Genomic DNA, 26,752 nt, shown 5'->3' with positions numbered 1-26,752 from the left:
TAAAATCCCAGTAGTCGCCACTTGCCCACTACATGGCAAGCTCTGCTGCTTCTCACCTCTGCTTTTTCACTGCAAGGTGCCATTGTGAGCTTCCAATTTTTGATGGAACCCTGTGTAACAGCCAGCAATAAAATCATGTTTTATGCATTTAGTGAATAGTTCTCATTTGTCTAACTTGTTTCCTAGATTGAACTAATCAATTTAAAAACTTTTTATTGGAGAATAATATACTCATGGAAAAATCGTTAGGTATATACCTAGTTAAATTTTCACAGATTTTTTTATATTTTTATTTTAAAGGGCGTATTGAGAATTAATCCAAAGAAGTTTCATGAAGCCTTCATTCCTTCCCCGGTAAGTTCAATAGCTTTGTAATAAACTTAATGTCACATTTAATTTTTTAGATGTGCTCTGAAACTGAAATCATATATTCTAACTGAAAAGCAGAGTAGTAAAACAAAATTGAGGGTGGGAAAGGATTTGTTTCAAATTTAAATAAATAAAATTTGCCTTTTGCTAACAACCCTTTCTGCCAGTCTTAAAATCACACTTCAAATGAAAGGGATGGCAGTTGTTATGAGGCTGTAGAGAGCAGCTGAACCCATGCAGACACCCACCAGTTTGTGCAATTGGAAGCCCTTGGTTTATAGTTTAAAAGGATTTATGGATTTTTCCACTGATTTAAGTTACTCTTTCCTAAACAAATACGCTATCTACTTTCGATCTCCTGCATGAGCTAATCTGCAGATTTCTCCAAAAATAATGTGTAATGCTTTTCCTTTTTGGTCAGAGTTTCTCACTTCACTTTTCTGCAGGTGATAGGACTTGGTACAGGGCTCTTTACCGTTGGGTCTTTATACCCTTTTTTATGTTCATGACTCATTTTAACAGGCTCTCTCCTGTTAAGGGGATGTTTGCTCTGACATATAGTTAGCAGCAGGTCTCTGGGTAAGGCTTGCTTGTGCAAAGCTGGGAGAGCAATATTCTTAAATTCGTGACCTAACTTTTCCAAGACTCCATAAATAGAACTGCCATAGAATTAAAGATTTTTCATAGCAGAAGAGACCATAGGAATAACCTTCTGCTTATAGATGAGGAAATGGAGTAAATACATATATTTTAGTCAATGTTTTGTTATGTTAAATGAAAAGTTTAGTGAGTATACAAGTTCAGTCATGTACTTTGTAGGTATTATTGTTGTTCATAACAGTTTTAAGACCTATTCTCAGACTCAGGTTAATCCTTTTTTTCCCTTGTCCTCCAGAAGCCAAGGATCCAAATTTATATCTCAAGTTCAGGTCTTCCCTATTGGATTGGGTAAAAAGTATCCCTGACATGTCAAGTTGTTCTCTCTGAGTTATGTTTGGCTCCTGTGACAGAACATGAATAAGTGCCGACCCAGGCACTTGGCTTGTAGAATTGAGGGTCAGCTTTGAGGTGTAGTGACTTAACTGTGGGAGCATTTCCATCATAAAGTGGAAGCACAATTCACATGGGTGTTAGAGTCCAGAGTTTGCTCATAAGGGGAAAAATCAGTAATCATAAAAATTACCCATGATTGTCTCTTAGGAATATGCCATGTTGGAGACAGATAAACCATCTCTAGTAAGTCCAGCATAACCAGTGCTTTCTCTACATGGAAAAGAATGACTGTTCCTTCATTGACAAGCCAGTTGAAGGAGCTTGATGATATTTGGGGCCCTGGTGTGTGAAAAATACAGTTTTTTAAGCATGAGAATCATATACCCAGTGCAGTAAGGAGTTTCTCCTGACAGGCACCTAGGAGCTGAACAGATTTCACATCTCCTGTCTCCTCTGCACAATGAGGTTTGCTCTCATTGATTGGAATGATAAAGGGAACTACATACAGTATTTTGAAAAATTTACTTCTTCCTTTCTCTCTTCCCTGAGTCTACACTATTGAATTTCCCTAAGTTAGGTCCCTGTTAGGCTGGCTTCTGATGAATGTGGGACCCAGGACAAAAGTACAAATGAGGCACATATACTTTATATTAAATATTTAGCAGTTATAAATCTGACTAATAAACCATTAAGATACATTCATGACATGATATAGTTCTTGCCAAATATACTGATGTGTACCTGGGTTCAGTTGTAGAATTCTCAGATTCTTTGGAGCTCCATGCTAAATGTGGCTGCATGGAGAGGGCTTACCCCTCTTCCCTTCCCGGTCCTGGTTGCCTGTCCCTTCTTTGCTGTCCCCCTATTTAGCAAAGACCCTTGCACGCACCTGTATGGGCATCTTATCCCACATGTCCAAGCGCTGTCCACACTCCTTAGAAATCTCCACCCTTTAGACACCTGTCAAGTCCAGGGGGTGCCAACCATGAATGTGCTGTGCCTTTGGAAAGACCTGGGGAAGATGTTTGTGTATGCCCTGGAGGTGGGCTTGGGGCTGATGACTTCAGGGATGCACATCCATTCATTTGACCCTGAGAGCTCCTTTACCTGATGGGAAAGGGTGTGGCTGAAGGAGGGCCAGAGCAGAGGTCCTCTAAAATATGGGGCCTAGTTAGGTTCCTGTAAGTTAACTTCATAAGATCTAAATTTGCAAATGATGTATTGCCACTGTTTACTTTGGCTTTTTAAAGGAAGTTAGAAGCAAAAGTTATTCATGTTTCAAAAGCTCAAGTTGTTCTTTTACTTGAAATTGTACTCCTGACATGTCCTATTTAGAATTTTTTAGACAGTTGTGATATTAGGATTGGCTTATTTATGTACCATTTTAATTTTCCTGTCAAACCACTGATGGAGTAGTATAGTGTCTCAGGGGGAGAAAAAGTGCTAAATGACTCACCTCTAAACAATTAAGAACAGACTATAAAAGCTCTATCAAGGCCCAGTTGTAAGTGATTATAGGTACCCTAGTTTTGGACACCGGAACAATCCAGGGTTCTGTTCTGTGGGGTTTTTGGTCAGTTTCAGTTTTTAGAGGCATCATAGAAAGCACCGGAGAGGGAGGTAGTAGAGGCAATAAATTACATGTAGGTAAATCTTACAGCTACCATTGATCTGGATTTATGAGTAGATGTAACTCATGTCCATGTCAAGTGCGAACTTGTATGAACTGGAAAAATGCTCACAGGTAGACTAGGAGGTAGGATGTTACCTGTTCCCTACTTTAGTAGGGAGAGTAAAGACAGAAATTTATATTAAAGAAGGTAGACCCTCTGCTCTGATAGCAGGAAATAGAATAGTTTGCTTATTTGTAAAATGAGTGGTAGACTAAATATTGTCTGACATTCCTCCAACTTTAAAATTTTAAAGCTTTTGTAGAGACAAAAATAGACTAGATTTGATGAAATTATTTAGGTTTATTTTTACTAACAACAGTTGTGAACTTAAACAAATGTCATTTGCTATGTTAAAATATCTACTCAAGTCAACAGGTTAAGAACAGTAAATTGATCATTGGTTATTAAAAAAGATTTTTTTGAGGGGGGAATTTGACTTAGGTTCATTATGATTTCTACTGATATAAAGTTGATTTTCATTTTCTTGTAACAAAGCCAAAGTACACGGGATAAATAATTTATATGTGTACATACCAGTCTCCTGTGGTTCCCAGTAAGATACAGAGTTAGAATAAAACCATGTGACTTTCAAGTAAACCAAGATAAATTGAGATGCCTTTTTATGATAAAGAGGAGAAATGGGTCAGTGGTTAAAAACTTGGCTTTCTAAAAAAAGCACAGTTTCCATTCTGGGTTATGTTGTTGCATAAAGAAGTTCTTTAATTTTTTTTGTACATCTCAGCATTGCAGGCACCCTTTGAACATCTGTGGAATTTATCTCTGGCCCAAAGGGAGCTCTTCCATTGACAGAGGACCATCATGGCATATGTGGGTTGTCCTCCCCTCTCTAGCTTCCTAAGTATTTAGTGAGGTTTTCCCAGGTCCCTTTATATTTCCTCTAGGGTTGTTCATTAGCCATTTTTCTTTTTTTCCCTATTCTTCTTGTGGGCAGAGCAAGTTCTCTGGTATTCAAATAAAGAGCGAACTCTTTGGCCTTTAAAAGTAGTAAAGAGGGATGAGTGGCACTTCTAATATTGAGCTGTTCCCAAGGTTAATATCTTTAAAATAGATTCTGCAGTAGATACAGGTTTCTGAATGAATCAAGTGAGAGCTGAGTAGTGATGCACTTTTTGTAGATCTGTTTGTTATCTGATGTTCAACTCAGCCCTGCTTTTCTTGGTTTCTTGGGATAGGAATATGACTACCAGAGTGTTCTCATCTTAAATCTCTGAGCTGTCTCAGGGTGGTGGAATTGCTTATGAAGGAGACCTGTCATTGCATATGTTTGACACATGATAATGGGTTAGGATGACCTTCAAACAGCTTTCATTCCAGGGAAATTGGAGAGATCTATTGCTTTATAAATTGTAGGAGGCAGCTATTGATGAAGATGATGGGCCACACTTTAGTGGCTCTCTATTTACTGCTTGCCTCTTCCTTATTTCTCTAAGAAGCTCATCATGAAGTCAGCAGCAGTAATTCTGTCTTGTATCTAACATGGTAGCTCTTCGTCAGGGACAAGGCTGGGTCAGATTTGGTAAAGTGTGCAGGCTACAGATTGGAGATTGAATAAAAGATCCCTAGTGGTTTGCAATTGAAACTATAAAAAATGCTGAGTGTCTAAAACCACAGTTTTTGGGTGGAGGAGGGCTTGATGAATTTGGAATGCTAATTTTTAAAAAATTTATTTTAATTAAAAATTTTTTTTATTGATATACTGTCTTACATTAGTTTCAAGTATACAACAGAGTGGTTCAACAGTTACCCATATTATGAAATCCTTACCCCAACTAGTACAACCACTACCCGTCAACATAGAAAGATGTTGCAGAATCATTGGCTATATTTTCCATGCTGTACTACTATCCCCATGGCTACCCTACATTATGATTGGAGAATTTTTGTGCCCCTTTATCCCCATCACCCTCCCCACCCACCCCTCCCAAACCCTCCCCAATGGTAACCACCAGTCCCAGCTCAGTGTCCATGAGTCTACTGTTACATTTTTCATTCTGTTTTGCTGTGTATTTATATTCCACAAATAAATGGAATCATGTGGTATTTGTCTTTCTCAGCCTGACTTATTTCACTGAGCATAATACCCTCTAGATCCATCCATGTTGTTTCAAATGGCAGGATTTCTTTTCCTTTTTTTAAAATTTTGGTGTCATTAATATATAATTGTATATACACGAGCAGCATTTCTTTTCTTTTTATGGCTGAATAATATTCCATTGTGTGCATATACCATATCTTTTTTCTCCATTCATGTATTGATGGACCCTTAGGTTTCTTCCATATCTTGGCTATTGTAAATAATGTGGCAGTAAGCATAGGAGTGCATTTATCTTTTTGGATCAGGGATTTTGTTTTCTTTGGGTGAATTCCTAGTAATGGAATTACTGGGTGAAATGGTATTTCTATTTTCACGTTTTTGAGGAAACTTCATACTGCCTTCTACAGTGGCTGTACCAGTTGACATTGCACACAACAGTGTAGGAGGGTTCCCATTTCTCCATATCCTCACCAACACTTGTTATTTGTTGTCTTTGGGTAGTGTCCATTCTGACTGGTGTGAGGTGATATCTCATTGTGGTTTTGATTTGCATTTCCCTGATCATTAGTAATGTGGAGCATTTTTTTGTGTGCCTGTTGGCCATCTGAATTTCTTCTTTGGAGAAGAATCTGTTCAGATCCTCCACCCGTTTTTTAATTGGGTTATTTGCTTTTTGGGTGTTAAGACACGTGAGTTCTTTACATATTTTGGATGTTAACCCCTGCTCAGATAAATAATTTACAAATATATTCTCCCATATTGTAGGTTGTCTTTTTGTTCTACTGATGGTTTCCTTTGCTGTACAAAAGCTTTTTAGTTTGATGTAGTCCCACTTGTTCATTTTTTATTTTGTTACCCTTGCCTGAGATGTGTCCAGGAAAAAATTGCTCATATTTATGTTCAAGAGATTTTTGCCTATGTTTTCTTCTATGAGTTTTATGGTTTCATGACTTACATTCAGGTCTCTGATCCATTTTAAATTTACTTTTGTGTATGGAGTTAAGCAATCATCCTGTTTCATTTGCTTGCATGTAGCTGTCCAGTTTTCCCAACACCAGTTGTTGAAGAGGCTGTCTTTTCCCTATTGTATATTCACAGTTCCTTTATCGTATATTAATTAACCATATATGTGTGGGTTTATATCTGGGCTCTCTGTTCTGTTCCATTGATCTGTGGGTCTGTTCTTGTGCCAGTATCATATTGTTTTGATTACTGTAGCTTTGTGGTAGAGCTTGAAGTCAGGGAGCATAATCCCCCAGGTTTGTTATTCCTTCTCAGCATTGCTTTGGTTATTTGGGTTCCATATGAATTTAGAATCATTCGTTCTAGTTTGTTGAAGAATGCTGTTGGTATTGTGAGAGGGGTTGCATTGGATCTGTAGATTGCGTAAGGCAGGATGGCCATTTTGACAATATTAATTCTTCTTATCCATGAGCATGAGATAGATTTCTGCTTATTATGTCTTCTTTAATTTCTCTCATGAGTGTCTTATAGTTTTCAGAGTATAGGTCTTTCACTTTCTTCGTTAGGTTTATTCCTAGGTATTCTTTTTGATGCAGTTGTAAATGGAGTTGTTTTCGTTATTTCTCTTTCTCCTAGTTCATTGTTAGTATATAGGAACACAACAGATTTCTGTGTATTAATTTTGTAATACCAAACTTTGCTGAATCCAGTTATTCTAATAGTTTTTTGGTGAAGTCTTTAGGATTTTCTATGTATAATATTGTCATCTGCAAATAGAGTTTAACTTCTTCTTTACCAGTCTGGATGCCTTTTATGTCTGTGTTGTCTGATTGCTGTGACTAGGACCTCCAATACTGTGTTGAGTAAGAATGCTGAAAGTGGGCATCCTTGTCTTGTTCCTGATCTTAGAGGAAAAGCTTTCAGCTTTTTATCATTGAGTATGATATTAGCTGTGGGTTTGCTGTATATGACCTTTATTATGTGAGGTACATACCTTCTGTATCCGTTTTGTTGAGAGTTTTTATCATGAATGGGTGTTGAATTTTGTCAAGTGCTTTTTCAGCATAGAGATGATCATTTGGTTTTTATACTTCTTTTTGTTGATGTGATGTATGATGTTGATTGATTTACAAATATTATACCATCCTCGCATCCCTGGAATAAATCCCACTTCATTGTGCTGGATGATCCTTTTGATATATTTGTGAATTTCGTTTGCTAATATTTTATTGAGGATTTTTGCATCTATGTTCATCAGGGATATTGGTGTATAATTCTTTTCTTATAGTGTCTTTGGTTTTGGTATTACAATGATGCTGCCCTTACAAAATGAGTTTGGAAGTATTTCCTCCTCTTCTACTCTTTGGAATGCTTTAAGAAGAATGGGTGTTAGCTCTTCTTTAAATGTTTGGTGGAATTCAGCTGTGAAGCCATCTGGTCCTGGAATTTATGCTTTCTGGGAGTTTTTTTTTTTTATTACGAATTCCTTTTAATTCCTGGTGATTGGTCTGTTCAGATTTTCTGTTTCTTCCTGGGTCATTCTTGGAAAGTTGTATTTTTCTAAGAAGTTGTCCAATTTCTTCTAGGTTGTGCAATTTATTGGCATATAATTTTTCATAGTATTCACTAATAATTCTTTGAATTTCTGTGGTATCTGTTATTACTGTTCCTTTTATGTTTCTGATTTTGTTAATGTGTGTACTCTTTTTTTCCTGATAAGTCTGCTAGGTGTTTATCTATTTTATTTATTTTCTCAAAAGAACCAGCTTTTAGTTTCATTAATTTTTTTCTATTTTATTCTCTATATTATTTATTTGTGCTCTGATATTATTTCCCTCCTTCTACTAACTTTGGGTTTCATTTGTTCTTCTTTTTCTGTTTTCTTTAATAGTGAGTTTGGACTGTCCCACAAATATTGGACTGTTGTATTTTTGTTTTCATTTGTCTCCATGTGTTGCTGTATTTCTGTTTTAATTTGTTTATTGATCCATTGATTATTTAGAAACATGTTGTTTAGCCTCCACATGTTTGTAGGCTTTTTTGTTTCCTTTTTGTAATTTATTTCTAGTTTCTTATCATTGTGGTCTGAGAAGTTGCTTGATACAATTTCAATCTTTTTTCATTTGTTGAGACTTTTTGTGGCCTCATATATGATCTGTTCTAGAGAATGTTCCATGTACATTTGAGAAAAATGTGTATCCTGCTTCTTTTGGGTAGAATGTTCTGCAGATATCTGTTAGGTTGACCTGATCTAATGTATTGTTCAGTGCCTCTGTTTCCTTATTTATTGTCTGTCTGGTTGATCTATTAATGGAGTGATGTGTTAAAGTCTCCTGCAATGAATCTGTTGTAATCTATTTCCCCCTTTAATTCTGTTAGTATTTGTTTCACCTACTTAGGTGTGCCTGTGTTGGGTGTGTAGATATTTATAATGGTTGTATCCTCTTGTTGGACTGACCCCTTTATCATTATGTAATATCCTCTTTGTCTTTTATTACTTTCTTTGTTTTTAAATCTATTTTTTCTGATAGAAGTACTGCTACTCCTGCTTTTTTCTTCTTATTGTTTGCATAAGATATCTTCTTCTATCCCTTCACTTTTAGTCTTTATATGTCTTTGTATCTGAAATGAGTCTCCTGTAGGCAGCATATTGATGGGTCTTGCTTCTTTATACATTCTGCCACTCTGTATCTTTTGATTGGTGCATTCAGCCCATTTACATTTAAGGTAATTATTGAAGGTATGTACTTATTGCCATTTCATTGTTTTCTCATTTTTATAGCTCCTCTCTGTTTCTTTCTTCCTCTCTTGTACTCTTCTCGTTATTTGATGGTTTTCTTTAGTGTTGTGGTTGGAGTTCTCTTTTTTAATTTTTTGTGTATCTATTATAGGCTTCAGATTTGTGGTTACCAAAGGTTCCTGACTATGTAACAGTCTATATTAAGTTGCTGACTGCTGTCTTTCAAATACATCCTAAACGTACTTTTTTTCTTCTTCCCCCTCCACACTTTATGTTTTAGATGTCATAATCAATACTATTCAGCTTTAAGAACATTTCTGTCTACAGTAGTCTCTTTAACATATCCTGTAATGCTGGTTTAGTTATTAAAAATTCTTTGAGTGTTTGCTTATCTGGAAATTGTTTAATCCCTGCTTCAAATTTAAGTGATAATCTTGCTGGGTAGAGAATTCTTTGTTAAAGGTCCTTTTTTTTCAGTACATTAAATAATTCATGCTACTCCCTTCTGGCCTGTAAAGTTTCTGTTGAGAAGTCCGCTGATAGCTTGATGGGGTTTCCCTTATAAGTAATCTTTTTTTTCTCTCTGGCTGCTTTCAATACTCTCCTCTTATCTTTTATCTTTGCCATTTTAATTATTATTTGTCTTGGTGTTGTTTCCCTGGGGTTCCTTTTGTTAGAGGCTATCTGCACTTCCATGACCTGAGTATCTCTTTTCTTCCCTAAACTGGGGAAGTTTTCAACAATTATTTCCTCGAAGAGACTTTCTATCCCTTTGTCTCTCTCTTCTCCTGGTACCCCTATTACGCAAATGTTGTTTCACTTTGATTGGTCACACAGCTCTGTTTTGTCATTCTTTCATTCCTAGAGATCCTTTTTTCTCTCTGCTCTTCACCTTAATTGTGTTCCTTTTCTCTAATTTGCATCTCATTGATTGTCTCCTCTACTTGCAGCAATCTGTTATTCATTCATTCAATTTTATGTTTCATTTCAGTTACTATAGTCTTCAGCCCTTGTATCTCTTTGTTGATGTCCTCCCTGAGATCTTTAATACATTTCTACAGATGAGTGAGCATAATTATGACTTTTACTTTGAAATCTTTATCAAGAAGACTGGTGATCTCCGTTTCATTTAGACCTCTTTCTGGTGTCTTATCCTGTAGTTTTGTTTGTAACATATTCCTCTGCTTCTCATTTTGTCAGGGTTTCTGTGTCTTCCTTTGTATTAGGTGGATCGGCTATGCTTCCTGATCTAGAGTATAATGGCTTTATGAAAAAGGCATTCTGTGGTACCCAGAAGTTCAGGACTCTTTCCTGTCTAGTGCCAGCTTCTCCTTTGCTATGAAGCCCCAGTTGCTGTTGGTGGGCAATGGGCAGGGTCACTTTTCTCTCTGTCTGCTGGCAGTGGTTTATCTCAGTCTGCCAAGGCTTGTGGTTTGCCTCAACCAGGCCTATGTGATCAGAGCACTGGTTTCTGCTGGGATCGTTATGGGCAGGGCACCCTCTGCCTTCCCTACACCAATGGCTGGGCTGTTAGGTTAATGGGGTGGGTGGGTTGGTTGCAGAGCAAGTTGTGAGGTGGGTAGCAGGCACTTGGCAGTGGCAGCGAACCAGGCAGTGGGAGGGTGCATGGTCCTGCAACAGCAGCAGTGGGGCCCACAGCCTTGACAAAGTGCATAGCAGTGGTGGTGATCATGTGCTGGGAAGGCACGCATGCATGCTGAAGCAGCAAGTCCATGGTGGAAGGGCACATGAGTTCGTGGGGGCAGTTCAACGTGGGCGGTGGGGAAGACACGCACCTACAGAGGTGAGCAGTGGTAGCACGTGATGCAGTGGGAGGCTGCCTGCTGCAGTAGCAAGTCTTCTAGAAGCCCCTGGCAGCAGCACCCAGCTTGGCCATCCATGGGGAGGAAGGAGCTCTTGGGGCTGGTTCTTGCAGATGCCTTCCCAGCTGGGCTGAAATAGGACTGTGAAAGCTGGGAGAGTCTCCCTCTGCCCACTAGGCAGCAAAGTCTGATACTGCTGGGCTGAGTGGGCTGGTACATGGGTGGTGCACAGGGAGACACCTTGGGGCTGAGCTGCCAGCAGGGCAGATGGACTCTTTGGGGCTCCTGAGAGTGTTTGGCCTGTTGGGCCGAGCAAGTGCTGGGAGGCATTGTCCACCTGTTTTTTCTCCTGCAGAGAGATCTCTGTGCAACCCTCACTCCTTTGGCACCCCTCCCACTGCTGGCAAGTCTTTTAAACTGCTGCCTCTATGTTGGGTCTAGGTGGGACCGGCAGAGCATGCCTGTCCTCCACAGGTGGCTGGTGTCTCAGCCTCCCATAGTGTTCCAACTGTCCCTGGTGTCTAGTCCTGCTAATCACCAGAACCCAATGCGGTGTGGACTTATGTTCCTGGAGCAGATCTCCAGAGCCAGGTGTGCAGAGTTCCTGTTCACCTGTCCCCTCCCTGCTCTGCTTCTCTTCCTCCTACCTGTGGACTGGGGTGGGGAAGGGCTTGCATCCCGCTCCATCACAGCTCTGCCTCTTTACCCTTTCCTGTGTGGTCTGCTCTTCTTCCCCTGGTGTAGATGGTCTGTTCTGCAGTTTTCAGGTCATTTTCAGGTGGGAGGAGGTTTCTGTTTTGCCTTCCTACTCCACCATCTTGAGCCTCCCACCCTGACACATTGTTTAAATCAACAAAATCTTGGAATTCTAATTTTAATTTTAACTAAAATGTCACAGTAATTACCTTCAGTCTATTGAATGTTAATATCTTAAGTGTCTCTATTAGAAAATTTTGAGTGGTGGCTTTCCAAGCCTGTTTGCTATTACCTCCTTTAAGAAAAATTAACATTTTACTTCTCTTTTATCTTTTGAAAAGAAACATATAGTGTAAACTTTTGGAGGGATAGCAGGATGAGTGCATGTTTGTTGATGAAACATTTTGAAAATATGTAGTTTCTCCATGAGTTTTACTGCTGAAAGTGTGTGTTTCTTTAGCTATCTTTTCCGCTTAAAAGCTTTTCCAAAGTAATTTGGCTTAATAGAAATTCTCTGGCAATTGGGGAGTTCACTGGGGTGCACCCCTTAAAATGGACTGTTTGTAAGCATATGACGGAGTATTGAAGGTATCTATTATACCTTGTCGCGTTCATGCTCGGCAGTTCACCCTGGTCCTCAGTCAATGGGAGACGTGGAGGGAGCATGAGAACAAATTACCAATCTCATCTCATGTTCAGCCTCTTTCTTTTTCTTTGCCTTCTGCTTAGATCTACATAAAAACAATCACCATATGCTCTCTACCACTTCCTGGTGGAGAATATGATTTTGCTGGTTTCCTTATAGAGAACCTGAGTCCTAGAGTTGGTTGCTATTCCTGCCATCAGCTGCTTTTTCTTGGGGGATATGTTTTGTTTTTCTGCTTTCTTGAAAACCTTCTATTTTTTACCCTTCCTTGATTGTTAAAAAAAAGTTGAGTTACTGTAGAAAAGGTATGGTACCATCATGCTTTATCTTATTTAAAACAAAAAAGGACAAACTACAGATAACCTCTTCCTTCCTCATTTCAGTTATGGAAGCATGTGATCTCAGTTTTTTGCCTTATGTGTTTTTGTCTGTCTGTTTGGCCTGCCTGAAGATATTCTTCTATTTGGTGACTTTTAGCATTCTGCTCTTAGGTGCTCATCACTATTTTTGTTAGTTCCAAAGAAACTGAGCTCTCTCTAGGAGCCCAGATCTGTTTGTGGCTATATACTAGTGTTGTTACATCAGTGGTCAGATTGTAGAGTCTAAAACTTTCAACCAAGGAAGTTGGTTCCAAGCCTTTCTAAGCTGACTATTTTATTTTTATCTCCAACCTAGGATGGTGATCGAGACATTTTTATTGATGGGGTTGTTGCTCGTAATAGATCCTTGAATGGAGATCTAGTGGTTGTGAAGCTGCTTCCAGAGGAACAGTGGAAGGTGAGTTAAACTTTCCTTTTTAAATTGTAAACTTCTCAGGGCCTTTTGCATTCCATGGTGCATCAGTGAGGCATCATCAACTGAAGCAGTCACAGACCTGAAAGGCTCTGTGGTTGCCTCAGAGACAAGCCACGGAATGCTTGGGGCTTAGAAGCATCTGGTGGGCAGATATCTAATAATTTGAGTTGTTCTCCTTGCTCTGTCCCCTGTGACCTGTCTTCCCTGTCACATGCCTTGCATTGGTTTCTGGTAATTTTTAGGATAGAAAAAATGTTTCTAGGGTACATTCAAACTTGATATGATTATTTCCCCACATTTAATGCTGGGAGAACTGGAAAGACAAGGCCGTGGACATGATCACAGTCTTCACATATTCTTGCTGCCACCAGTGGAAAATGTAGGCAACGCATACCTAGTTTTGTAGAATCAAATTTGGTGACTGGGCTTCCCTTGGCAGACAAAAATAGACTCTTTTTTTATTAAGGTATCATTGATAAACAGTCTTATGAAGGTTTCACATGAGCAACATTGTGATTATAACATTCACCCATATTATCAAGTACCCTCACACACACCCCATTGCAGTCAGTGTCCATCAGCATAGTAAGACACTATAGAGTCACTACTTGTCTTCTCCGTGCTATAGTGAATGATCACAGTCTTCACATATTCTTGCTGAATAGTCTCCTCCCTTGATTCCTTGAAAGCACTGCTAAGGGTTGGCTCCAAGTTCTAGAATATAGATTAACTTGGGTCACTTCCTTTCCTTGAAAGCATCATATAGTACATGTTGAACAGGTCTTAGAAGACAAGAGGAGTACATTAGGGCCTGGTCAACCAAGGAAAGTATTCCTAGAAGTCATTTGAGGGAGTAAAGAGGCTACATTGTAGTGCAGATGAGCCAAAGAAGGGACAAGAAAGATGGTGTCTTCCTTTGACTTAAGGGTTGAGAGTAGATAGACCAATTGTACTCAAATTAATCTAGAGACTAAGCCCAATCCCAAACAAAATCCTAGCAGGCTTCATTTCAGAAATTAACAAACTCATTTTAAGATATGGAATCACAAAAGACCAAGAATAGCCAAAATAAAGAAGAACAAAGTTGGAAGATATATGCTACCTGATTTCAAGGCTTATTATAAAGCTCTGGTAGTCAAGACAGAGTGGTATTATCAAGATGGACATAGAGACCAGTGAAGCAATAGAGAATCCAGAAATAGACCCATACATATGTGATTAATTGATTTTCTAAAAGGTAATTCCATGGAGAAAGGTTATCTTTTCAACAAATGTGCTGTTTCAATTGTGTAGCCATTTAATAAATAGTGAACTTTGACCCTTACCTTGTACCATATACAGAAATTAACTTGAAGTGGATCACAGATCTGAATGTTTGTGTAAAGAGTATAAATATTCTAGAAGAAAATAGAGGAGAAAATTTTAGTGACCTTAGATTTGGCAAATATTTCTTAAATATAATGTAAAATACATGAAACATAAAAGAAAAAATCACTAAATTTGACTTCATCAAAATCGTAAACTTTTGTTCTTCAGTAGACACTGTTACAAAAATGAAAAGGCAAACCTCAGACTGTAGAAAATATTTACAAAATGTTTGTCTAGGGTATAAGGAACTCTTATAAGTCATAGATAAGCAAACAACCCAATTAGAAACTGTATTAAAGATTTGAACAGATAATTTACTGTATCAGATATATGGTATATGCAAATAGCATACTTAACACAATTAGTCACTAAGGAAATACAAATTAAAAGCAGAAGATACTATTACACAAAATACTACTATAAAACCACTAGAATGGCTAAAGTTAAAAAGACTGACCATAAGCAATGTTGATGAGGTTACGGAACAACTGGAACTCTCATACTGCTCATGGGGATCTAAAATGGTACAGTCATTTGGAAAACAATCTGGCAGTTTCTTAAGAAGTTAAGCATATACTAACACATGACCCAGCCATTCCATTCCTGGATATTTGCCTTAGAGAAATGAAAGCATTTGTTCACATAAAGATTTACCTATGAATATTCATAGCAGCTTTTTTTAGTAATAAATTGAAACTGGAAGCAACTTAAATGTCCATCAGCATGTAAACCAATTTTGGTGTATCCTTGAATGAAACGCAACTCAGCAGTTAAGAAGGAATCAATGAACTATTGATACATGCAGCAACATGATGAATCTCAAAATAACTATGATGGATGAGAGAAGCTAGGCAGAAAAGAATACACACTCTATGATTCCATTTGTATAAAATGCTAGAAAATTCAAACTGGTTTATAGTGACAAAAGGCAGGTCATTGGGTTGTCTAGGATGGGAATAGGAGAGGTGGATTACCAAGGGTCCCCCTGGAAACTTTTGGAGGCGATGGATGCTTATTATCTTTATGGGATAGTTTCATAATTATATGTATGTCAAGGCCAATTAATTTGTGTACTTTAAATATATGTAGTTTATTGTATGTCAGTTATACTTCAATAAAGCCATAAAAATACTGAAAATGAACAAATAAACACAAGATGTTTGGACAAATGAGTCTGGAGCTCCAAGGAGAGATTGAAGCTTGATTTGTAAATTTGGGCGTCAGCAGCATATGTAGGGTTGAAGCCACATTAGTGGATGAAGTTACTTAGAGAATGTAGCTAAAAAGAGAAGGCTGCATGCTCAGTTCTTGGGCAAGCCAGCATTTATAGGACAGTATGAGGGCCTCTTTAGAGGTCAGCTAAGGAGACTGAAGAGAAGCCTTTGCTCTCGTATGTATACGCCATGATAGTTAAAATTTCAACTGTGTCTGGTTTAGAGAAAAAGCTGATGCATTCTGAGGGTGTAGAGAACAGAGGTCCAGGTAAATGGGTGTCACCAAACTCAGGCTCTCAGAGTCCATATGGCCTGCTCTAATGTAGGAAAGCATTTTTTGACTTACTTTGTTTACTACTTCAGGCCTATCTTCTGGCAAGAAGAAACTTCATGGAAGGAGTCAGAATGCCTTTAGCCTTTAAGAAAGGAAGAGGAACATGTTGAGTGAAATCTACTCTCAGAAGTAAGAGTAGGAAGCCAAATTCAAAGAGGGTAGAGTCAGGAACTTTTGATGAAAGCCTGTTGGCTGTAATTTATAATGTTCCTTATGTATTATTTCTGCATTTCCCTACAGTGTAAAAACTATTTCCCAGTCAACAGTAAACTTCTTAAAATGCAAAAGATCTTTGTATTTTTCTTCTGGTTTTGTCCAGTCTGAATTTCTTCAATAGCCAATCTTGTGGAGAGAAACATTCCAGGGACTGGAATGGACTGGGGCATCTTTCAAGTCAAAGGGAAATAGGCTGAGTTCTTAAATCTTAGGTGCTAGATGCTGGGTGGGACTTCAGAAATGGTGCTAGAGCTTAATTGTAAAAAAGCTTCTGACTCTTTTCTTACTAGTGCCTAAGACTTGTAAATCAGCATGGATCAGAGGAGCTTCAGAGCCCTTTTGGTTTTGGAGGCTGCCTTCAGAAGTACAGGCAGGTGAGCCAGGTACTTCATCATGAATCATGGTGGTCACTGTCCTGTGTGAGAAAGGGCAGCCCTGGGGTTTCCGGACAGATGGGCAGAGGGAAATAGAGGGGCTTAGAAGGCCAGATGGAATTCAGGAGTCTGGAAAGAAGATAACATTCATGGTGGAGGTTTGCAGAGCAAAGCTGAAAGATGGGTGTGGGGATCCTTCGTTAGAACTGAGACCAGTGCTTGTCCCTTACCTGCAAATAATTGACCTGGAGATTTCATTAAAATATAACTTCTAATTCAGCAGATCTGAAGTGGTGCCCAAAATTGTGCATTTCTAATAAGTTCCCAGTCAGCATTGATGCTGCTCATTTGGGAACCACATTTTGAGTAACAAAAGACTATAATATGTGAGTCAGGAGGGAAAAAAAGAATGGACCAGCTAGGGAGCCTGGGGATTAACTCTCTGGACCCTGGATCTGAGCTCCAGTTGGCAGAAAGATGTTGAGTGAGAAATATGAACCGTAACAGTTGTGGCTTAGCCACAAAACCTCCCTAATAGACTGGCTTCTGGGCCTTTCTTTAGTGATGACATCCTCTTGAGCAGGAGCAGGTATCAGCATGGATACAGAGAGAAAGGCCTAGACTGGCAGGGAGGACATTACCCTTTGAGTTAGAGTAGGAGTGGAGTAGGGGAAATGACAAAGGGACAGCCTTGGTGTATACATAGGCCTCCTTCAGCTTCCAGAAGATTTGAAATGAATAGAATGGCCCAGGGTTTCTTACTTGTTCTGTTTCTGTGGAGCTCCCTAAGCATCTTCACAGTGGCTGCCTGACAATTGCTTTTTATATTAAAATCAGCCCATTAGCTATGTCTTTTAGGCCTCATTAGTTAGAGTATTTCACAGTTCCCCATTCTGAAGAGGGGCTTTCTTTTGGCTGTAGTCCACCTATGACAGTTGTTGGTGACAGGGTCAAATTAGAAAGAAGAGAATATTCAGACTGTCATCAAGAATCCCTGACATGTAGAATATAAACATCCCAAAGCATACTGGCCAATTGTATTGCAGGTTTGTTAGTACAAAAGCATATTGTTATGCAAGGAATCTGTAGGCAGTGGTGTGAGCAAATGTGAATTAATTGGATTGTTCATCTTGGCTTCTTAATACTTGTTGTGCCTACCCCTCTTGGGTATGTAAACTACAGGGCCTTTGGGTTTTAGAAAAAACAACAGTTCTTTTAGCTGTAAGAGTAAATAGTCAATTTATTTCACAGCATGTTTTTTGGCAAAATAGATAGCTGTGAAAGTATCAAGCTGTGAGGCAATAATAAAAATAATCTCTTATATAACAATTTTAATTTCAGAAATGTTCCAGATTTTTAGTATATAGATGTATTTTTTAGAACAGACAACTAATAAAGGATAGTTGAGGGGCAAATGATAGTTTCATCATTTTGTCAGTTGGGAAATTAATTGACTTGTTTGAGAACTTGGAGTTTTTGGAAGAACTAGATCTCTTCCAGATCAAATCATTTTTTCTCAGATCAAATCATTGATCTGAGAAAATAGAATCCAGATCTCTTGATTTTTAACTTACTGCTCTTCTTTTTTGAGTGAGTGTGTTGTATATGTATTTTTCTAGTCTGTGACTTTCCTTAGTTTTTCAAAGAGGGGGGACATGTCCCCCAAATGGTTAGGAGCCATTCATCCAGACGATTCTGCCTGGAGCAGTACAGGGTACCCGGTGGCTTCTAATCTTCTACCCATCCTGCCCTGTGCTAGATGCTGGAGGTACAGACTCGACTAGGTCACAGGCTTTGCTCTTGAGGAGCTTCTAGGTCAGATGGCAAGGGGATGGGAACAATTGTAGTATAGTTTGCAGGATAGAAAGAGAGATACATGTTGTTAAGGGAGCACCAAACTCTATCTGAGAGAACTGAGGAATGTTTCATAGAGGAGGTTACATTTAAATGAAGGCTTAGGGGATGAGAATGGAGGAGAGAAGTTTTGTTTAATTTTAGGATGAGAATGATTTGATCTGAGAAACATTTGGCAAGAGAGGATTGTGAAAATTTCTACTTTCAGGGAGGAACGTATGGGGGTAAGGCTCTCTCTTACTGCCATGCCATTGGCTAAGTGCTACCGCCACTCAACCAACTCTCCCAGACACTAGCAAAAGCAGGGGAACAATGTCCCTGGCCCCCTTTACAGAGGCTCACAGAATATTGCTCTTTGCTCTGTAAACTCTAATAGTTGTCACTTATTTGATCTCTACCCTGTTGCTTCCATTTTCTTTTCCTTTCCTGTCCTTTCCATTCCCTCCCCTCTTTTCACCTTTCTTCTCTCCTCTTTTCTTTTCCTTTCCTTTCTTCCATCAAATTCATCTCCCATAACCATTGAACAATCTTGTCCTTCATCTTTTTTGCTAACTGTAATAAGTTTACCCTATTATTTTCTTCTCTTAATATTCTAATATGGTGCCTTACAAATAAGCATATATAAACCCTATGGATGTTGGATGATTGCTAACTTTTTAGTGCTCACTGTGTACCAGAAGCTATATGTAGTGCCTCATACAATTATTTAGTCTGCTGTTATCTCTACCCCACTTTTGTGAATGAGAAAATTGAGGCTTAGTTTAAACATCTTACTTATTTAGGGAACATATAATTAGGGAATGACAGAATTGGGATTCAGATTCACATCTCCTTATTTCATGATTTCATTGCTATGGTTTTCCCAGAGATATAAAGAAGAGAGTTATTGTATCTGTAGATAGATGTTGTCAGGTATCATAAAAATCAGCATAAATCCAGAAAGTATGATTTAGCATTAAGTACTATCTTTAGTTGCCATTATGAATAAAGAAGATGACTATCAATTGAAATGACCAAAGGCCTAGTATAATTAGAATTCTAGTGGCTGAATCTTAAGACTAGAGAGACATGATAGCTTCTCTGAGTATTATGAAGGCAGGTATTGGGCATGCATCACAGTCTTACCAGACGTCTGCCCTAGATGATGGATCAGATACTGAAGGAGCTGACCCAATTATAAAGTCAAATAAGAGCTATAGCCTGTTATACAAGGCACAGAGTCAAAGGAGTTACAGATCCAGTTGCTATCCTAATCGGGCAGCTGATCCCCAATTCAAGGGGCATGTGGCCCAGGTATTCAGAAGACAGTTAGGCAGGTAGGCAGTTGTCATGTATGAGGTGGGTCCTTCTGGAACTTTGGGACAGGGTTCTAAGTCTAGAGATGTGGGACTGTGCTATTACAAGCAGACTTGTTGATGTAGCCACTGGGCTGGGAGTCAAGGATAAAATTTTATCCCCAAGCTAAGGAATTGGCTAGAGCAGTACTGCAAACAAGAACCAAAGCAGAAGACAAACCCCGAGCGCCAGGATTCTGGGCCTTTTTCGTTGTACCAAAGGAGATCTAGGCAGTGTGTTAAAAGCTAAGGTCTCCCATAGAAAGAGTCAAAGCTGTTTAAATATTGCCTACCTTGCTTGATTGGGAGCTACGGTGAGCAGTTCAGTTGTTGCAGCCGTAGTTAAGTGGGCCAGAGAAAATCAGAATTAAAGAGGCTGACAAGAGCTTATTAAAATTAGACTCAATCAGGTAAAATAGTGTGAAACAGAAGCTCATGAGCTGAAGACTCAGGTGTAGATTTCAAGTGAAATTTCTACTCTTTGGAATTTAGCTTCTATGTTCTTTTGTCTGAATATTTAAAAATACTGTAAGATAAGCTAGCATCGATTTGATATATTGATTCCACTGGAAAACGCTAATGATATTTATCCCCCAGGTATTTGCTGAACAACTGCATTGTGGTGAGAGGATACAGTGAGAATAGGGTTTATATATGCTTATTTGTAAGGTACCGTATTAGAATATTAAGAGAAGAAAATAATAGGGTAAACTTAACCTAAATTTCTCTTGGGACAGGATTATTTCACCTACAGCAGAGCAAAGTCTACACGTGAATTAAGGAGGATGGAGAAGCAGGGACAATGATTCTGTGTTTTCTAACGTGTCTATTATACAATTACTGATCAAATACATTTTTATGTAGAGACACTAATACTTCAGCAAGGGAATAATAAAATTATGGATGGCTATTCTGGAGGAGATTGGCACAGAAAGAAAGAAGTAACTTGAACTTGGAAGAATAAAGGAAACGCTGATACGAGTAATTACTCTTGTTCTAAATTAAACAAACAACAAAAAGAAACCAAAGTGCACAGTTAATCCCTAATTTTCAGTGGCTGTTCCAAACCTTCTTATGGTCACGTGAAATTGGTCTAGTACAGTAAATTGTTTCCTTTGACAACTAACTTTTCCTTCAAGTGATTGTTTTAAAGTTTTGTCTTCCAAGTTCTTCTTTAAATATGCACCCATCATATTGGATTATATTTAATCCAGTCTCTTATATAACCACTATCATTTTGGATTGTTCTCAGTTCCAGTGGAAGTAGGATTTCTTAGAACTGTTTGGTCTCTTGGACTGCATGGCAGGCCCAAAAAAGACTTGGAAGTACTTATTGATGGAGGGCAGGTGTTTGGAGTCTCTACCCACAGCAGTATGGTAGGTATGTCTCCTACCCATGATCAGATTTTCTCAGAATTGTTATATACACAAGCTTATTTTTAACAATCATCTTTTCTTTTCATTATTGCCAGCTCTGAGATCAAATACTTCACGTTCTTGCCTGTTTTAAACATGCCTTCAGATCTCTGTAATTCAAATTGAAATGTCTAAAATAAGGAAAGTATCATTTAAGGATAGAGTAGCTTATTTGTGCTGGCAAACTCCCAATTAATATTTCAAGATTATTTGCTAGAAAACTAATTCATATAGCCTTAACTCCATCTAAATGGTATTGAAATTCACATTCATTGTAAGGAATGAGTTAATGTAGATAAAGTACAGCAATGCTGGCACATTTTAAGTGCTCAAGAAATATTAGATATTACTATTATTCTTTGAAATGTGGACCGAGAGTCTTAGTTCAGCCAAGATCACCTAATAACTCAAATTTACTATTCCTAGTTCTTGAATTTACCACTGATCACATTTGCTCACATCAGGCATAAAAAAATTGGTGTCTCAGTATGCATTTCTTTGAATAATGTAAATTGCTGGACAGTTGTGTGGTCAATAAAATTATACTGTGGAATGGCATGGTTTATTTCTTATTCATGCTCCTTGCCCATCAAGATCACCTAGGGCTTTGCTTTGTATTATCTTCCTTCTAGAGCCCTGGCTGCATGGAACAGCTGCCATCCCCTTTTCTATGGCAGAAGGAAACAAAACCCTGGGAGGCCACATTTAAAATGCCTTTGTCCAGAAGTGGCTCCGTTGGTTCTGCTCATAACTCATTGGCCAAAACGAGTCACCTGGCCCTACTCAACCATTGAGGGCTGAGAGGTGTAGTCCTACCGAGTGTCTGTGAGTAGGGATAATAGGATATATCTGGTGAACTGCACCAACAACTATCATGCGGATTAATTATATTCATATATATTGCAGTCTTTATTAGCCATCTGAAAAGTGTATGCCCTTGGTCATTATGGAGATTAGGCGAAGCTTCTATATCACTTACTACAAATTCATCTCCACTAATGAAAAAAGAATTCAGAAATACTTGAAAATGATCTAGATGGTCTTTAAGATCACCCTTAGTTATAATTTTTGCCTTAAAGTACAATGTATAATATAAAAGTAAATTTGTTGATCTGTGAATTAAGTTAATGGTACAGTTTTTGTATGTGAAGGGCAAGGAAGTTATGTTTTAAGGAAGTGCTGTGGCATTTATGCAGTAATATTTATAAGCCACAAAGGGTTTATCAGTAATAGTGGTATTGTGATATTGTTCCTTGCTATTGTTAAAGTTTTCATTTTTTTATTTAAAAAATTTCAATAGATATATCTTATCCCATGTTTTATAGAAACTAGTAATGATTTAGGGCATATACATAACTGTATTAGGAATTTAGGCAACTAGGGAGAGGAACATGGTATTTAGTGACATTTTAGTGTTTTGGAACTTAAAGCACAAGGTAGGGCTATAAAGTGGCAGAAGATGAGGCCAGGTTGGTAGATGGCAGGTGAGGGGAGTCACATGAAATGTCCTCAGGTGTTATCATAGTTCCTGGGGAAGGATTTTCAGGCGGGGTGACATAGTCCGATTTGCATAGTAAAATATTCTGGTGGTAAGGAGGAGGATTTAAAGGGCAAAATTGGAGGGAAACTGACAAAAAAATTATTTAGGAGAGTCTTAGTGAGAGACGGTAAGAGTTAGAATGGTATGAATTGCAAGGAGATAAATGTAAGACTGTTTAATAAGCTACAGCACGGTGAGTGGATGTAGGAATTAAGGGAGAAGGAAGAAGCTAGATGACTCCTACATTTCTCCTACTATTTGCCAAGATAGGAAAGGGAGCAGGGGCAGCATAAGATGATGAGTTCGTGTGGACATGTTGAATTTGAGATGCTGTTGATATATAGGTAAAGCTAGAAGGCAGTTAGCTGTTAGGATGGGGGCTCAGGAGTGAGGTTTTGGCTAGAGGTAGAGATATGTGCAGCCTCAATGGCATTTGAATAAATTGGCCTGGGGATCTTTTTATGGAGAGAGAAGACCATTGAGGATGGAGCCTGAGGAACACCAACACTTAATGGGTATGGAGAGGAAGTACAGTATACTAGTAGAGCATTCTAGAAGTGTTGGCTTTACTGGAAGGAGGAAAACCAGTAAAGAATGTTATGGCAGAAGTCAAGATAGGGAGCATTTGAAGGAGGAGGAAGTGGTCAATAGGGCCTCTCTCTGTTGCTGGTAGATTCAATGAGAAATTTTATGAGAAGTTAGATTTACTCAATATGGAGCCATCTATGGCTCTGATCAGAGCAGTTTTAGTGGGGTAGAGGAGATAGAATCAAACCATCATAAGAGAAGGTGTGCTCGAAGGAAGCTAAGAAAGGGTAATGATTCAAGAATAAGAGACAGAAAGGTGCTGGTTACTATTGTTTTGATATGAGAGAAACTTTACTTACAGTATCTTAAGTTGGGTTTCCTAGAGGCAGAGCTTGAGATAGTATCTTGCCCAAGTAGTCTATCTTTGTGAAAATATTCCTGAAATATACCAAATTGTTTAAAATTTAACTAGTAGAATCACAACATAGATCAAAAGTTAGAATTTGAAAACAGGATAGAATATGAGAATGAGGTAGATTTAAAGCTACAGGAGGTTGGGACTGGCTGGTAAGAGAGTGAACTGATAATGCAGTGCACAGAACTGTGGGTAGAAACAGGGATGTGCTCCAGAGAAAGCCAGGTCAGGGTTTAGGAGCAAATGCCCTGAGGGCAATTAACCAGGACAAGGGAGATGTCCCTAAGGTGATTTTGGGGAGCACCTTCTAAAGCAGGAGTCAGCAAATCTTTTTTGTAAAAGACCAGATAGTAAATGACTTAGGCTTTTGTGGGCCATACCATTCTGTCAGCTCTGCCCTTGTAGCATGAAAGTAGCTATGGTTATAGTAAAACTTCATTTACAAAAGCATCTGGTCTTGGCCTATGAGCTGTAGTTTGCTGACCCTTGTGCTAGAAGGGGTCCAGAAGGATCTCCAGAAGGGCTGTGCTCCTCCTGCCTTACCGAACAACCACACGAGCCCGTACATAGACTGTCCTTATACAGTATAACATCTGCTTTGGGAAAGGTCTTCCTATTTTGACTCAATTTCAGTGATTCAAGCTTGTATTTCTTGAGTCTTATGATTTTCAATCAGAAAATGTTAAAGAGTTAAAATGCTAAGTCTCTGTGGGCTCTTGAAAATTAGTTGACTGGATTCTGTGTTTTGCTTTTTTAGAGTTTTCTCTGTAATAAATTATATGTCAACACTAAGCTTGCAGCCTATTAAGAATTCTGCATGCATTTGCCATAATTTTAGATCCTTTTTGATCAGATTAGAAATAGATCCTGCAGAATAAGGTCTAAGTTAGTATTTTCCGGAAGCAGGGCAGATTGAATGGGGAGCACAACTGTCCTAACTTGCTGATGTGCATTCTCTTTACTGTCCCGGCTTCATTTGGTTTGTCACACAGTGCCCGCTGGGCTCTGCCCTTCTTTTTGCCCTTTATTTAAGCAGTGGTTAGCATGACTTGGTGCTTGCAATGGTCAAAGAGAAGATAAGCAGTTCTTCACTCAGTCGGTTTTTTTTTGTTTTGAGAGGGCATCTCTCATATTTATTGATCAAATGGTTGTTAACAACAATAAAATTCTGTATAGGGGACTCAATGCACAATCATTAATCAACCCCAAGTCTAATTCTCAACAGTCTCCAATCTTCTGAAGCATAACAAACAAGTTCTTACATGGTGAACAAATTCTTACATAGTGAATAAGTTCTTACATGGTGAACAGTGCAAGGGCAGTCATCACAGAAACTTTCGGTTTTGATCACGCATTATGAACTATAAACAATCAGGTCAAATATGAATATTCATTTGCTTTTTATACTTGATTTATATACTCAGTCCATTTTAAGTGCTGAACCAACCCCTTTTGTATCAGTGGAAAAACTGTCAGGGTTACAGCATGTAGTAGAAAAGGACAGTAGTAGGTCAACTAAAAGGTCAGTCCTCAAGGCAAGTGACAAGGATAATTTAAAGGGGTAAGTTTAAGGCTGTAAACTGTAAGTGAGTTCATGGTCAGGAACCAAGGTGATTTCTAGTAGATTGAAACATAGAACGAATAATTGAAATAAATGGTTTAAAATATAGACTGTCAACAAAGGTGGGGGGCTGGCCCACTCAGGCAGCTTCTCCATTAAGCTTTTTTTGAGTGCTTAATTATGAGTCAGGCATCATGCTATACTTTAGGAATATTGTATGGAATAAGATAGGCAGAATCTGGTATGCATTTATATGACAGAACATAGAAAGTGACTTGAGGGACAGCTTTCTCAGTTTTCCCAAACATGGTACTTTAATAATGCAGAGTAGAAAAGTTAATTCTTTATGTTTAATGAATGCCTTACTGTATGAGGGCTTAATTTTCTTGGAGAACCAAGGTTGAGAATGTCTGGTGGAGCAAAGCAGAATGCTGAGTGTGGTGATAGAGAAGTCCTGGTGGGCTATGGGTGTGCATATTAGGGGTACCCTGCTAGCCTGTGGAGAGTCAAAGAATGCTGTCTGGCAAGAAATTTCTGAAAGACGTGAAATCTGAATGAAAAGTAAGTTTTAACCACATGAAGAATAGGGAAGAGAAGGCTTAATAGAAAGGAGAGCCTGGCCTGTTCTAAATCCTAAAAGTTGTTTATTGTAGTTGGAGTGGTGGCAGTAAGGGAAAGAGTGGTGGCCAGAGAGAAGTCCTTGTTCGCCTTGCCAGGAGCTCCTGCTCACTGAGTACTGGCAAAGGCTTTTCCTGGGACCATCGGTGTAGTGAGGTCTCCTTGTTTGTAATGCACTGTGATGGAATATCTTCTGCCTATAAAACTGCAGTCTCAGATCCTTTGGGATAAGATTTTGACAGTGGGCAGCTGGGTATATTGCTTTGGGCCTTCTGTCTGTCCTCTCCAGTACGTACTTGGTGTTGGATGTGGTATTTCTTTTGGGATAATCTGGATTCTTGCAACTCAAAGTGTGGTCTGGGTATGAGCAAAATTGCAGAATCTCAGGCTGTACCCTGAGCCCCACTGACTCAGAATGTGCATTTTAACAAAATCTCCAGGTGATTTGCATAAACATTAAATTTTGAGAAGCACTGATGGAGGCTAATTAAATAATTAACTCTTCTATTCTTTTAAAATAAAAATTGCTTTGGTGCTATAGAGAAAGGAGGCACACGTATATGGCATAGCTGATTCTGGGAGAGTCATGAGTGCAGTGTAATTTGTTGGGGCTTCAGGGATTTGAAGTAATGATTTTCTTGTTTTAGTGGAATTAGACTCTGATATCTCCCCCTACATTCCTTCCCTAATTAACTATAGCAGATGAAGGATAGAGAGATTATTCTTATACCTGTAGTGGGAAAAAACCTACTAATTAGTTTATTGAAAAAAAAGATACCAATCTATATCATGAGTTGTTTTTATTCCAGTAAGTGTTCTGTAACCTGCCTCCTCCCCCATTGGTAGGAGATAATTTTCTATTAAGTTCAACAGTCGTGTCATTTGTTATTAGTCTCCAGTTTCATGCATTTTTTTTATTAATACATGTTTATTATGATGCAGGCTCTTTATCTTTTTTCCTAACACTGTTTGAGACTTGCTTTTAGTAGCTTGTAGCATGTTATAAAGTCTTTTTGAAAAGTAAATTTATAGAATATTGAAAAGTTATTTCAACATTCAGAATTTTGTATCTTGAAATAAATAGTCCAGTATTAAACAGCTCCTAATAGCCTGAGCATTATTATTTTGCCCTGTGCCTAATGCTATTATATATCATGTGCTATTGCAACAGATGGGATTAGAAAGAAAAAGAAGAATATAGCTAAGAGGGTAAAGAATTAGAAGAA

The 26,752-nt window shown here is 38.5% G+C and overlaps 1 protein-coding gene across 5 annotated transcripts in view; it reads left to right on the top strand.

Moving 5' to 3' along the window:
- The window catches only part of DIS3L2 (DIS3 like 3'-5' exoribonuclease 2), a 372,410-nt gene that overhangs the window by 58,995 nt on the left and 286,663 nt on the right, over nt 1–26,752 (top strand). For all 5 annotated transcript variants that reach the window (XR_005030205.2, XM_057503433.1, XM_036912160.2 and 2 more), the window contains 2 exons: nt 301–354; nt 12,635–12,736. Coding sequence is in view for 4 of the 5 variants with exons in the window: in XM_057503433.1 (XP_057359416.1) it covers nt 301–354; nt 12,635–12,736 (156 nt within the window). In the remaining variant the exon portion in view is untranslated. The remainder of the gene's footprint in view (nt 1–300; nt 355–12,634; nt 12,737–26,752) is intronic.

Source organism: Manis pentadactyla, chromosome 6 (genome assembly GCF_030020395.1).
Source record: "Manis pentadactyla isolate mManPen7 chromosome 6, mManPen7.hap1, whole genome shotgun sequence".
NCBI classification, from domain to species: domain Eukaryota; kingdom Metazoa; phylum Chordata; class Mammalia; order Pholidota; family Manidae; genus Manis; species Manis pentadactyla.
Note: the sequence above shows the minus strand (reverse complement) of the source record. Positions and strands in the feature narration are given on the sequence as shown.